Raw genomic sequence first — 12,558 nt, forward strand, 5'->3', positions numbered from 1 at the left:
ACAATGACAAGACTTCTTCTTCTTCTTCAATGGCACTTACGTTCCTAGAGGAACTTCGCCGTCTCAACGTAGTATTACTTGCGTCATTTTTATTAGTACTTAGTTGAGATTTCTATGCCAAATAACACGCCTTGAATGCATTCTGAGTGGCAAGCTCTAGAATACGCGTGATCACAGTGCAAGTCGGAGGAAATTTCTTTGACGAAAAAATCCCCCGACCAGAACGGGAATCGAACCCGAACACCCGGCATGTTAGTTATGACGCTAACCACTCGACCAAGGGAGCACAATGACAAGACTTGCAAGTATCAAATATCATGCTACATGTTATTTAGGATTGTCTCAGTGGAATCGAACCTCTAGGCATCGTTTGTATAACGTAAACCAAGCACCAAACAAGCGTTTGCCATAGCATGTATACAGAGCCATACATTGGTGGCTTGAAACTACTAGGAATATAAACACTTCTCATCATTTTGCGCTATTCTAAAAAAAACGCTTCTGTTAATATTACTGGCCTCAAAAAAAGTTGCATTAAGCCGGGTTCAGACGGTGCGAGTAAGCATACGAGTCGATCTAGTCAGTTACTGCAGTGCAGCTACTCACACCGTGTGAACACATCATGCCAGTTAGTGTCATGTGTGATTCGGCGTGCGAGCTACTTCAAAGTTTTTTGAATTTACTCGCACTCGCATCCCTCAAAACGTCAAAAAACAGAATTTAGCGTTCGAATCAGGGATGCCAAATGTAAACAAATGTCTCTATTTTTAAGATATTTGAAAATATGCGAAGATATTTATAGACTTGAAAAATATTGGAAAAACAAATAAAACCCTAATAGTTTCTAAACGGAATCGTTGTTATTTTGTTTGGCACACTGGCGGGGCACGTTTTCTTATTGAGACAGTTTTATTGGGAATCTAAATATAAAATCATCATCGGGCACAATTTTCATTCAAAATTCACTCACAACTTGCAAAAAAAAGTATTGTTCTAAGAAACAGAATACATATTCGATTTGAAAAAAGTATATTTTCATTCATTATTTTAGTTTTTGAGACGTATTTATTCCTCCGGCGAATCTACTATCATTTTCATTTCACAAATTGGTACACGAAGCTGCTGTCAACGCGAAGTAAATCAAATTTTGAAAAATCTTTTAGACTGCCATTTGTAGCACCACATACTTTCGGAATTAATTAAGCTATGGATGCTTTCGAGGTTCTAAAAAATAGCGACAATAATCTGATATATATTCCATATTCCAGAAGAAAGGCACATCATTTCTAGTTTCACTCATGAGTGTATATTGGCGTTGTATTTGTGGAGCAATTAAATCCAACAGTTTTTTCACTTTTTCAGGTGTTATTTCCAACACTGCTCTGTACTCTCGGGGATCATCATCGTGGAGTTACTCCAGTATTGTATTTGTTACTCCTTTTCTTTGCATCCAATTCCTGGCCCGAATCCTTTTTTCTTTCTGCTTTTTTCGGATAGTACCCTCAGTTCAAAGAAATTCAGCACAAAGTATTTGTAAACACGGCCAGCGTGTGTCTCGCGATAAAATTTAAAATTGTGTAATGATAAATTCAACTGAAAACCTAAGCCGAAAACAGCCAATAAATAAGTTGATTTCGGATCAATCATCTGTCAAATTCGGACCTGATTGCTGTTTCTGACTATTTGATGGACATTTGAAAAATCGTCTGGCATCTCTGGTAAACCCGTACTTAGTATCTAGTTTCTTGTCAGCAGCTCACATTGTGTGAACGGACAAGGCGAGTCAACCATTTGTCAAGCGAGTTCACCGGGTCAGTAGCTGCTCGTTGTGAAGTCAGCTACTAGCAACGTATAAATGGGCCTTTACTTTCTCATGCTCGAAAAAAGCGCAGCTGTAACCCTTAAGGCCCATTTATACGTTGCTAGTAGCTGACTTGACAGTGAGCAGCTACTGGGCCGGTGAACTCGCTTGACAATTGGTTGACTCACCTTGTCCGTTCACACAGTGTGAGCTGCTGACGATAAACTAGATACTACAGCATTGGCATACCAGGGATGCCAGATGATTTTTCAACTGTCCATTAAATAGTCAGAAACAGCAATCAGGTCCGAATTTGACGGATGATTGATCCAAAATCGACTTCTCTATTGGCAGTTTTCGTATCAGGTTTTTAGTTGCATTTATCATTATACAATTTTATCGCGAAATACACGCTGACCGTGTATAAAAATACTTTGTGCTGAATTTCTTCGAACTGAAGGTACTATCCGAAAAAGCAAAAAGGCAATAGGATTTGGGCCAGGAATTCGATGCAAGGAAAGGGAGCAACAAATACAATATTGAAGGAACTCATCGATGATGATCCTCTAGAGTACAGAGCAGTGTTGAGAAAACACCTGAATAAGTGGAAACACTGTTGGATTTAATTGGTCCAACAATACAACGCTATACCTGCATGAGTGAAATAAAAAAAAACGACATTGATGTACCTTTCTTTTGGAATATCGTTCAGATTGTTGTCAATATTTTTTAGAATCTCGAAAGCATCCATAGCTAAGATAATTCCGGAAGTATGTGATGCTATAAATGACAGTCTAAAAGATTTTTAAAATTTTTATTTATTTCGCCTTGCCAGCAGCTTCGTGTACCAATTTGTGAAATGAAAATGATAGTAGATTTGCAGGTGGAATATATACGCGTCAAAAATTAAAATAATGAAAATGTACTTTTTTAAATCGAATATGTATTCTGTTTCTTAGAACAATACTTTTTTTTGCAAGTTGTGAGAGAATTTTGAATGAAAATTGTGCCTGGTAATGATTCTATATTAGAGATTCTCAAGAAAACTATCTCAAAATGAAAACCAATAATTTTCAAGTCTATAAATATCTTCGCATATTTTCAAATATCTTAAAAATAGAGACATTTCTTTACGTTTGGCATCCCTGATTCGAGCGCTAAATTCTGTTTAAAGGCCCATTTATACGTTGCTAGTAGCTGACTTCACAATGAGCAGCTACTGACCCGGTGAACTCGCTTGACAAATGGTTGACTCGCCTTGTCCGTTCACACAATGTGAGCTGCTGGCAAGAAACTAGATACTATGACACAGGTTTACCAGAGATGCCAGGCGATTCTTCAAATGTCCATCAAATAGTCAGAAACAGCAAACAGATCCGAATTTGTCAGATGATTGATGCGAAATCGACTTCTTTATTGGCAGTTTTCGTCTTAGGTTTTCAGTTGAATTTATCATTACACAATTTTATCGCGAAACACACGCTGGCCGTGTTTAAAAATACTTTGTGCTGATTTTTTTTTAACTGAAGGTACTATCCGGAAAAAGACGAAAGAAAAAAGGATTCGGGCCAGGAATTGGATGCAAAGAAAAGAAGCAACAAATACAATATTGAAGTAACTCTACGATGATGATCCCCGAGAGTACAGAGCCGTGTTGAGAATAACACCGGAAAAAGTGAAAAAACTGTTGGATTTAATTGCTCCACAAATACAACGCAATATACACTCATGAGGAATGCTATACCTACATGAGTGAAACTAGAAAGTGTGCCTTTCTTCTGGAATATCGTTCAGATTATTGTCGATATTTTTTTAGAATCACGAAAACATCCATAGCTAAAATAGTTCCGAAAGTATGTGGTGCTACAAATGGCAGTCTAAAAGATTTTTCAAAATTTGATTTATTTCGCCTTGACAACAGCTTCGTGTACCAATTTGTGAAATGAAAATGATAGTAAATTTGCAGGAGGAATAAATACGCCTCAAAAACTAAAATCGAATATGTAAAAAAAATCGAATATGTATTCTGTTTCTTAGAACAATACTTTTTTTGCAAGTTGTGAGTGAATTTTGAATGAAAATTGTGCCCGATAATGATTTTATATTTAGAATCCCAAGAAAACTATCTCAAAAAGAAAACGTGTCCCACCAGCGCGCAAAACAAAATAAAATGAGTAAAAAAACTTTTTAAGTTAAACGGTTTATTTGTGATTAAACATAATAATGTACTAAAAGCTAGAAAATAATTAGGCAAGTAGCAGTTAGAAGTTATCACACCTCTCCTTCATTAGTTTAGGGCATTGATAAGACTAAAATAAAATCGTGGGACATATGATGAAGTCACTAATTGTGGATAATGGAAATCCAACGTGCCCCACGATTTCATTTTAGTCTTATCAATGCCCTAGACTAATGAAGGAGAGGTGTGATAACTTCTAACTGCTACTTTCCTAATTATTTTCTAGCTTTTAGTACATTATTATGTTTAATCACGAATAAACAGTTCAACTTAAAAAGTTTTTTTACTCATTTTATTTTCTAGTTTTTAGTACATTATCTGTTTCATTAGAATATTTCTCTACAATAAAGCCATTGTACTGTATTCTATCAGTCAAAAAATTTCATTTGATACCGATATTGAGTGGATTGCAGAAAATACATAGTGTGTTCTCCAAGTCAAGTTCGTTGGTTTGATACACATATCTCAATCAACCTCTTGTTTTGAGATGATATGGAATCAGCTATTTTGTAGCCAAATTGGATTTTTCAAGATAAGCAGTTTTAAAATGACAGCAGAGAAAAAGGTATTTTAGAAATTCGGTCAGTTTCTATTGGTCAAATTTCTATTAATGTGGGACAATCCTACAGACATACGAACAGTTCAAGCTAAATAAAACCGTTTAATAAAGTAATTTGCTATTTTGTGATTACGGCCATCTTGGATTTTAATTTTTCATGATCTACTGTGAACTACTATTCAAGCCCTTTCATTTGAGAGCCATATTAATGGTGTTTTGACATAATATGTAGTCCGCCATTTGGTAGAATTTTGATGGATTTGCATTTTTCATAAATAACCGTGTTCTACTACTTCATTTGATACCCATAATAATAGGGTTTTTAGAAAATATGTAGTCCGCCATTTTGTAGTGGCAGCCATCTTGGATTTACATTTATCATAAATAACTGTATTCTGCTAGTCAGTCCCTTCCATTTGATACCCATATTAATGAAGTTATGAGGAAATATGTAGTCCGCCATTTTGTAGTGGCAGCCATCTTGGATTTGCATTTTTCTTAAATAACCGTATTCTGCTAGTCAAGCCCTTTCATTTGATACCCATATTGATGGGGTTTTGGAAAACCCACATTGATGAGGTTTTGAAGAAGAAAGGGATCCGCCATTTTGTAGCAGCCGCCATCTTGGATTTTCAAGATCATGAAATACGCAGTTTTGTATTGACTACAGATGTGTGTTTAATGTGAGTATTGGTTGATCTTCCTGTCTAACAACCATTTGGAGATATGCTTGTGCTAAATCCAGTTTAGAAAATTTCTCGCCACCGGCCATGTTGGCGAATAATTCATCTATGGTCGGTAAAGGATGTTCGTCCACTAACAGATTCTTGTTAACGGTCAGCTTGAAATCCCCACACAGACGCACCTTGTTGGCGGACTTCATCACAGGCACTATCGGAGTCGCCCATTCACTGTGGTTAACTTTCAACAAGATCCCCTTTTCCACCATCCGATTGATTTCGTTTTCCACAACATCTTGAATAGAAAAAGGTATTGAACGAGATTTCAAAAATACAGGTTTGCTATTCGGTTTCAGGGTTAGCGAAGCTTGAACTTTGGTGATCTCTCCAATAGAATCATCGAAAACTGAAGGGAACTCTTCGAGTACATTTCTCACCGTTCCGGATAACGGTGTACGCAGCGTTATTTTGTTGACACTAGAAAGATAGTTTTTCATGACATCGTTCCAATTGAACTGCAACGCACGCATCCACTCCCGCCCCAGCAACGGTTGCCTTTTCGAATCGACCACGAACAATCGCAAGACTTGTATTTTCCCGTTACACGCCACATCTACATCAATGGTACCGAAAACCTTTATTTTACTGCCGCAGTAACTACGCAATTCAACTTTTGTCTCATTAAGCGTAATGTCGTTAAACCATTTTACTCTGTCAGCAAGCCCAATCAAGGAAACTGGTGAACCACTGTCTACCTCAAATTTCATCAATACGTCGTTCACTTTAAGTTTCAAAAATATTTTCGAAAGAGGTTCTGCTCTAGAATCATCAAGTTTACCAACATCAACTACACATATTTCATCAATCTCTTCTTCTGAGTCTGACTCATTACCCTCCTCAACCAAATTTGTCTTATATTTGTATTGCTTACTCGAATTAATATTGTTTTTAATGTTGTGGCCCGGAAAGCTGAGACACACCCTTTGCAAATGACCGATTTTCTTACAGTGATTACAAACTGAGTTCTTATGTGAACATGCATTAGCCAGATGCGCTTCACTACCACACCTGTAACACTTAGGGTTAGTAGTATTAGTTACTTTAAAAAAAATACAAAAAAAATAAAAGAAAATACACAGTGTGTTCTCCAAGTCAAGTTCGTTGGTTTGATACACATATCTCAATCAACCTCTTGTTTTGAGATGATATGGAATCAGCTATTTTGTAGCCAAATTGGATTTTTCAAGATAAGCAGTTTTAAAATGACAGCAGAGAAAAAGGTATTTTAGAAATTCGGTCAGTTTCTATTGGTCAAATTTCTATTAATGTGGGACAATCCTACAGACATACGAACAGCTCAAGCTAAATAAAACCGTTTAATAAAGTAATTTGCTATTTTGTGATTACGGCCATCTTGGATTTTAATTTTTCATGATCTACTGTGAACTACTATTCAAGCCCTTTCATTTGAGAGCCATATTAATGGTGTTTTGACATAATATGTAGTCCGCCATTTGGTAGAATTTAGATGGATTTGCATTTCTCATAAATAACCGTGTTCTACTACTTCATTTGATACCCATAATAATAGGGTTTTTAGAAAATATGTAGTCCGCCATTTTGTAGTGGCAGCCATCTTGGATTTACATTTATCATAAATAACTTTATTCTGCTAGTCAGTCCCTTCCATTTGATACCCATATTAATGAAGTTATGAGGAAATATGTAGTCCGCCATTTTGTAGTGGCAGCCATCTTGGATTTGCATTTTTCTTAAATAACCGTATTCTGCTAGTCAAGCCCTTTCATTTGATACCCATATTGATGGGGTTTTGGAAAACCCACATTGATGAGGTTTTGAAGAAGAAAGGAGTCCGCCATTTTGTAGCAGCCGCCATCTTGGATTTTCAAGATCATGAAATACGCAGTTTTGTAATGACTACAGAGATAAAGGTGTGTTCCAAATTTCTGATCAATCGGTCAACAGGAAGGGGGTCAAATTTCTATTAATGTGGGTCAGCGCTACAGACAAACATGTCACAAACATACAAACAGATTACTGGGCAAGCTAAATAAAACCGTTTAATAACAACGATTCCGCTTAGAAACTATGAGGGTTTTATTTGTTTTACAATAATTTTCAAGTCTATAAATATCTTCGCTTATTTTCAAATATCTTAAAAATGTCTCTATGTAAAGAAAATGTAAAGATTTGGCATCTCTGATTCGAGCGCTAAATTCTGTTTTTGACGTTTTGAGGGATGCGAGTGTGAGTAAATTCAAAAAACTTTGAAGTAGCTCGCACGCCGGATCACACATGACACTAACTGGCATGATGTGTTCACACGGTGTGAGTAGCTGTACTGCAGTAACTGACTAGACCGACTCGTATGCTTACTCGCACCGTCTGAACCCGGCTTTAAGGCCCATTTATACGTTGCTAGTAGCTGACTTCACAATGAGCAGCTACTGACCCGGTGAACTCGCTTGACAAATGGTTGACTCGCCTTGTCCGTTCACACAATGTGAGCTGCTGACAAGAAACCAGATACCACGACACGGGTTTACCAGAGATGCCAGGCGATTTTTCAAATGTCCATCAAATAGTCAGAAACAGCAATCAGGTCCGAATTTGTCAGATGATTGATCCGAAATCGGCTTCTTTATTGGCAGTTTTCATCTTAGGTTTTCAGTTGAATTTATCATTACACAATTTTATAGCGAAACACACGCTGGCCGTGTTTAAAAATACTTTGTGCTGAATTTATTTTATACTGAAGGTACTATCCGAAAAAAGCAGAAAGAAAAAAGGATTCGGGCCAGAAATTGGATGCAAAGAAAAGAAGCAACAAATACAATATTGAAGTAACTCTACAATGATGATCTCCGAGAGTACAGAGCAGTGTTGAGAATAACACCTGAAAAAGTGAGAAAACTGTTGGATTTAATTGCTCCACAAATATAACGCCAAGATACACTCATGAAGGATGCTAAACCTACAAGAGTGAAACTAGAAATGATGTGCCTTTCTTCTGGAATATCGTTCAGATTATTGTCGAAATTTTTTAAAATCTCGAAAGCATCCATAGCTAAAATAATTCCGAAAGTATGTGGTGCTCCAAATGGCAGTCTAAAAGATTTTTCAAAATTTGATTTATTTCGCCTTGACAGCAGCTTCGTGTACCAATTTGTGAAATAAAAATGTTAGTAGATTTGCAGGAGCAATTAATACGCCTCAAAAACTAAAATAATGAATGAAAATCTACTTTTTCTAAATCGAATATGTATTCTGTTTCTTAGAACAATACTTTTTTGCAAGTTTTGAGTGAATTTTGAATTAAAATCGTGCCCGATAATGATTTTATATTTAGATCCCCAAGAAAACTATTTTTAAAAAACGTGCCCCGTCAGCGTGCAAAACTAAATAATAACGATTCCGTTTAGAAACTATGAGGGTTTAATTTGTTCTTCCAATAATTTTCAAGTCTATAAATATCTTCGCATATTTTCAAATATCTTAAAAATAGAGAAATGTAAAGACAATGTCAAGATTTGGCATCCCTGATTCGAGCGCTAAAATCTGTTTTTGACGTTTTGAGGGATGCGAGTGCGAGTAAAGCCGGGTTCAGACGGTGCGAGTAAGCATACGAGTCGGTCTAGTCAGTTACTGCAGTGCAGCTACTCACACCGTGTGAACACATCATGCCAGTTATTGTCATGTGTGATCCGGCGTGCGAGCTACTTCAAAGTTTTTTGAATTTACTCGCACTTGCATGCTTCACAACGTCAAAAACAGAATTTAGCGTTCGAATCAGTGATGCCAAATGTAATGAAATGTCTCTATTTTTAAGATATTTGAAAATATGTGAAGATATTTATAGACTTCAAAATTATTGGAAAAACAAATAAAACCCTCATAGTTTCTAAACGAAATAATTGTTATTTCGTTTTGCACGCTGGCGGGGCACGCTTTCTTTTTGAGATAGTTTTCTTGAGAATCTCTAATATAGAATCATTATCAGATCACAACTTACAAAAAAAAGTATTGTTCTAAGAAACAGAATACATATTCGATTTAAAAAAGTACATTTTCATTCATTATTAAAATTTTTGAAGCGTATTTATTGCACCTGCAAATCGACTATCATTTTCATTTCACAAAATAAATAAAATTAAAAAAAAATCTTTTAGACTACCATTTATAACATCACATCCTTTCGGAATTATCTGAGCTATGGATGTTTTCGAGATTCTAAAAAATATCGACAACAATCCCAACGATATTCCAAAACAAAGGCACATCAATGTCATTTCTAATTTAACTCTTGCAGGTACAGCATCCCTCATGACTGTATCTTGGCGTTGTATTCGTGGAGCAATTAAATCCAACAGTTTTTTCACTTGTTCAGGTGTTATTATCAACACTGCTCTGTAATCTCGGGGATCCTCATCGTAGAGTTCCTTCAATATTGTATTTGTTGCTCCTTTTCTTTGCATCTAATTCCTGGCCCGAATCCTTTTCTCTTTCTGCTTTTTCGGATAGTACCTTCAGTTCAAAGAAATTCAGCACAAAGTATGTATTTTTAAACACGATCAGCGTTTGTTTTGCTATAAAATTGTGTGATGATACATTCAACTGAAAACCTAAGATGAAAACTGCCAATAAAGAAGTCGATTTTGGACCAATCATTTGACAAATTCGGACCTGATTGCTGTTTCTGACTATTTGATGGACATTTGAAAAGTCGCCTGGCATCCCTGGTAAACCCGTGCCGTAGTATCTAGTTTCTCGCCAGCAGCTCACACTGTGTGAACGGACAAGGCGAGTCAACCAATTGTCAAGCGAGTCCACCGGGTCAGTAGCTGCTCATTGTCAAGTCAGCTACTAGCAACGTATAAATGGGCCTTAAATTCAAAAAACTTTGAAGTAGCTCGCACACCGAATCACACATGACACTAGCTGGCATGATGTGTTCACACGGTGTGAGTAGCTGCACTGCAGTAACTGACTAGACCGACTCGTATGTTTACTCGCACCGTCTGAACCCGGCTTTAGGCCGATTACACATTATCCGGTTTCCGCCGGACCGGTTTGAAACCCAAATGGCAAATTTTGACAGGACCAACCTCTTTACGGCGCCGTGATGCAGCCGTCTACTGCGACTACAATATCCGGTGACCGGACAAGCATTATAAGCGATGACAGTAGTATTGTGTCGACGTCTGGTGGAAACATCGGTTTGGGAAGGCAAATCATTCTCTATAGGATTATCACACCTCAAGACAGTTTTAAGTTGTTTAAATTTTTAATGAAAATTTTTACTTCATGTTATTTGATTGCTTAAAACCCGTGGTACTGATTTTTCCTTAACCATTTTTATATAATTTTCTTGATATTTTCACTAAAACTCATCATTGTAATATACAATCATTATCAAACACAAATATTGTTCAGGAGGTTTCCCCACATGCAAAAGAACGTATTACTCTCTTACATAAAGAACACTTTATAAGAAGAAGTTAATTTTCATTCATAATTTTTATTTTAAGATATGTGTTTAATGCACCTGAAAACCCATTATTACTATCAGAGCACGCACGCAGAGCACGAAGCTCGATACCAAAAAAGCGAATTGACAGTTTTTTGTCATGTCTGTTAGTATTAGTACAATTCAGGCAATTTTCCGCCCCATGTATTAAATGTGTGTGTGCTATTGACGTTTGTTTGTTGATTTTGAAATCAATCAGAATTTGCAAGTGATATGGATACCGAAATTTTTATTTCGCTTCTTTATTCAGCTGCTGTGGAACAAGTTCGATGATAAAAGTTTCTGCAAAGGCGCACGAGGACATTATGAAGCATATTGCAGTAGACTGTGTGTGAACGGTGGGTGGTGTTTTTCAACAAATTGAGTTTTTTAACTTCTGTTTTTGTTTTGTTCATAGATAAGTTCCTTTATTAGAAATCGCTACTAAATGAGTTCGATGATGACAAACAAATTTCCAAATGGTTCACCAAGGGATAAATTTTGAGCGACTTTATTGAGCTGAATGTGAAGGTCAGTTTTTGATAATTTGAACGCATTAAAAATAGTTCTCCCTCCTAATATTCTTATTCGATATTCCACACAGTTCAACCTGACCCGGAACGCGATCGACGAAGAGGTGTTCGCGACCAAACTGTTCGATCTGTACTCGGTGGTCAAGATGTTCCGCTGCCCAACGCCGAAGCTTCGGCACTGTCAGAGCGGAATCAACCAGCTGTTGGCATATCTGATTCGGTCATTCTTCACCCATGATCAGTGTATTGACAGATGTGCCCTAGAGAAGCCGTTTCTGCCCAAGAGGTACGTGCTCGAGGAATTGCGGCATATGCTGAGAGCGTTTCTGGACGAGAATCTGCGGAAGCAGCAGTGAGATAGTGTTTGAAGGAAAATTATGTTATTTTGATTGTGAAGATTATTATTGCAATGGTGGAATAAGAAGACTCTAGAATGGATAGATGGGCACACATTCTCTCGTAGGAAAATTCTAAGATAATCACACACATATCACATATAATTAAGTAGTGCACCTAGGTTATTACGGAATGTTATTATTATTGGTTCATCAAATTCTTTACTTTCATATAACCGTGTTTTTGCGACTATTGAAAAAATGTGTGGCTACTGAGCATGTGAAATGAATTATGCTATTTGTGTATGTTTGGAAATAAAACAATTCAGCGTATGGATAAGTACACTGCAACTGGATTGAAGTTAGTTTTGGTAATACTGTTGACGACAACCATATTTTTGTCCAGTAAGTTTGTTTAAGTTCATTCATCATGCAAGTTTACATTGCCGTCGTTATGGGAAACGTTATAGATCCACAAGAGCCCAAGACGAACGTGTGTGCTCTGCGAATTACGGAAAAGTTTCGCGAATGTATTCTGAAATGGGGCGGGGAAATTAAAACCTTTGACCGCTCTGATCGCACCTATCGATAAAAACCTAGTCCTGATGCAGGGTAAACGTCATCTCCGCGAGATCTGCTCTCACTTTGGCCGTGCTCTTAGAGCTCCAAGAGACGCAAATTTGAAAAGGTTCGTGGTTGCCGCACCAGCTGGAATTACACCATTTTGCGTAGGCTGCATGTAGCAGGAGGATTCGCGTTGACGGCATTGAGCTTTGTTTACCAGTTCAGGGGAGCATAAAAAATAATTGGTTTCCAGGCGGAATGGACATGTTTTTAATATTAAAATTATGAATGAAAATTAACTTTTCCGTATCAAATTAATA

General features: G+C 37.0%; 1 protein-coding gene and 1 long non-coding RNA gene across 2 annotated transcripts; one reads left to right on the top strand and one right to left on the bottom strand.

Moving 5' to 3' along the window:
* Positions 1–5,263: 5,263 nt before the first annotated feature.
* On the bottom strand, positions 5,264–6,046 carry LOC129773868 (uncharacterized protein K02A2.6-like). The gene has a single exon (XM_055777528.1). It carries the CDS (start codon positions 6,044–6,046, stop codon positions 5,264–5,266), a length of 783 nt encoding a protein of 260 aa, XP_055633503.1.
* A 4,939-nt stretch (positions 6,047–10,985) lies between these two features.
* LOC129778090 (uncharacterized) lies at positions 10,986–12,053 on the top strand. The gene is made up of 3 exons (XR_008743367.1): positions 10,986–11,165; positions 11,225–11,337; positions 11,411–12,053. It is a non-coding gene; the product is annotated as an uncharacterized LOC129778090 (long non-coding RNA).
* The last annotated feature ends 505 nt before the right edge of the window (positions 12,054–12,558 follow it).

The sequence above is a fragment of the Toxorhynchites rutilus genome, chromosome 3 (assembly GCF_029784135.1).
Source record: "Toxorhynchites rutilus septentrionalis strain SRP chromosome 3, ASM2978413v1, whole genome shotgun sequence".
NCBI lineage: Eukaryota > Metazoa > Arthropoda > Insecta > Diptera > Culicidae > Toxorhynchites > Toxorhynchites rutilus.

Bases quoted from the DNA above. Each gene is read 5' to 3' on its own strand.
- LOC129773868 (XM_055777528.1), bottom strand. From the start codon at position 6,046: ATGAAATTTGAGGTAGACAGTGGTTCACCAGTTTCCTTGATTGGGCTT.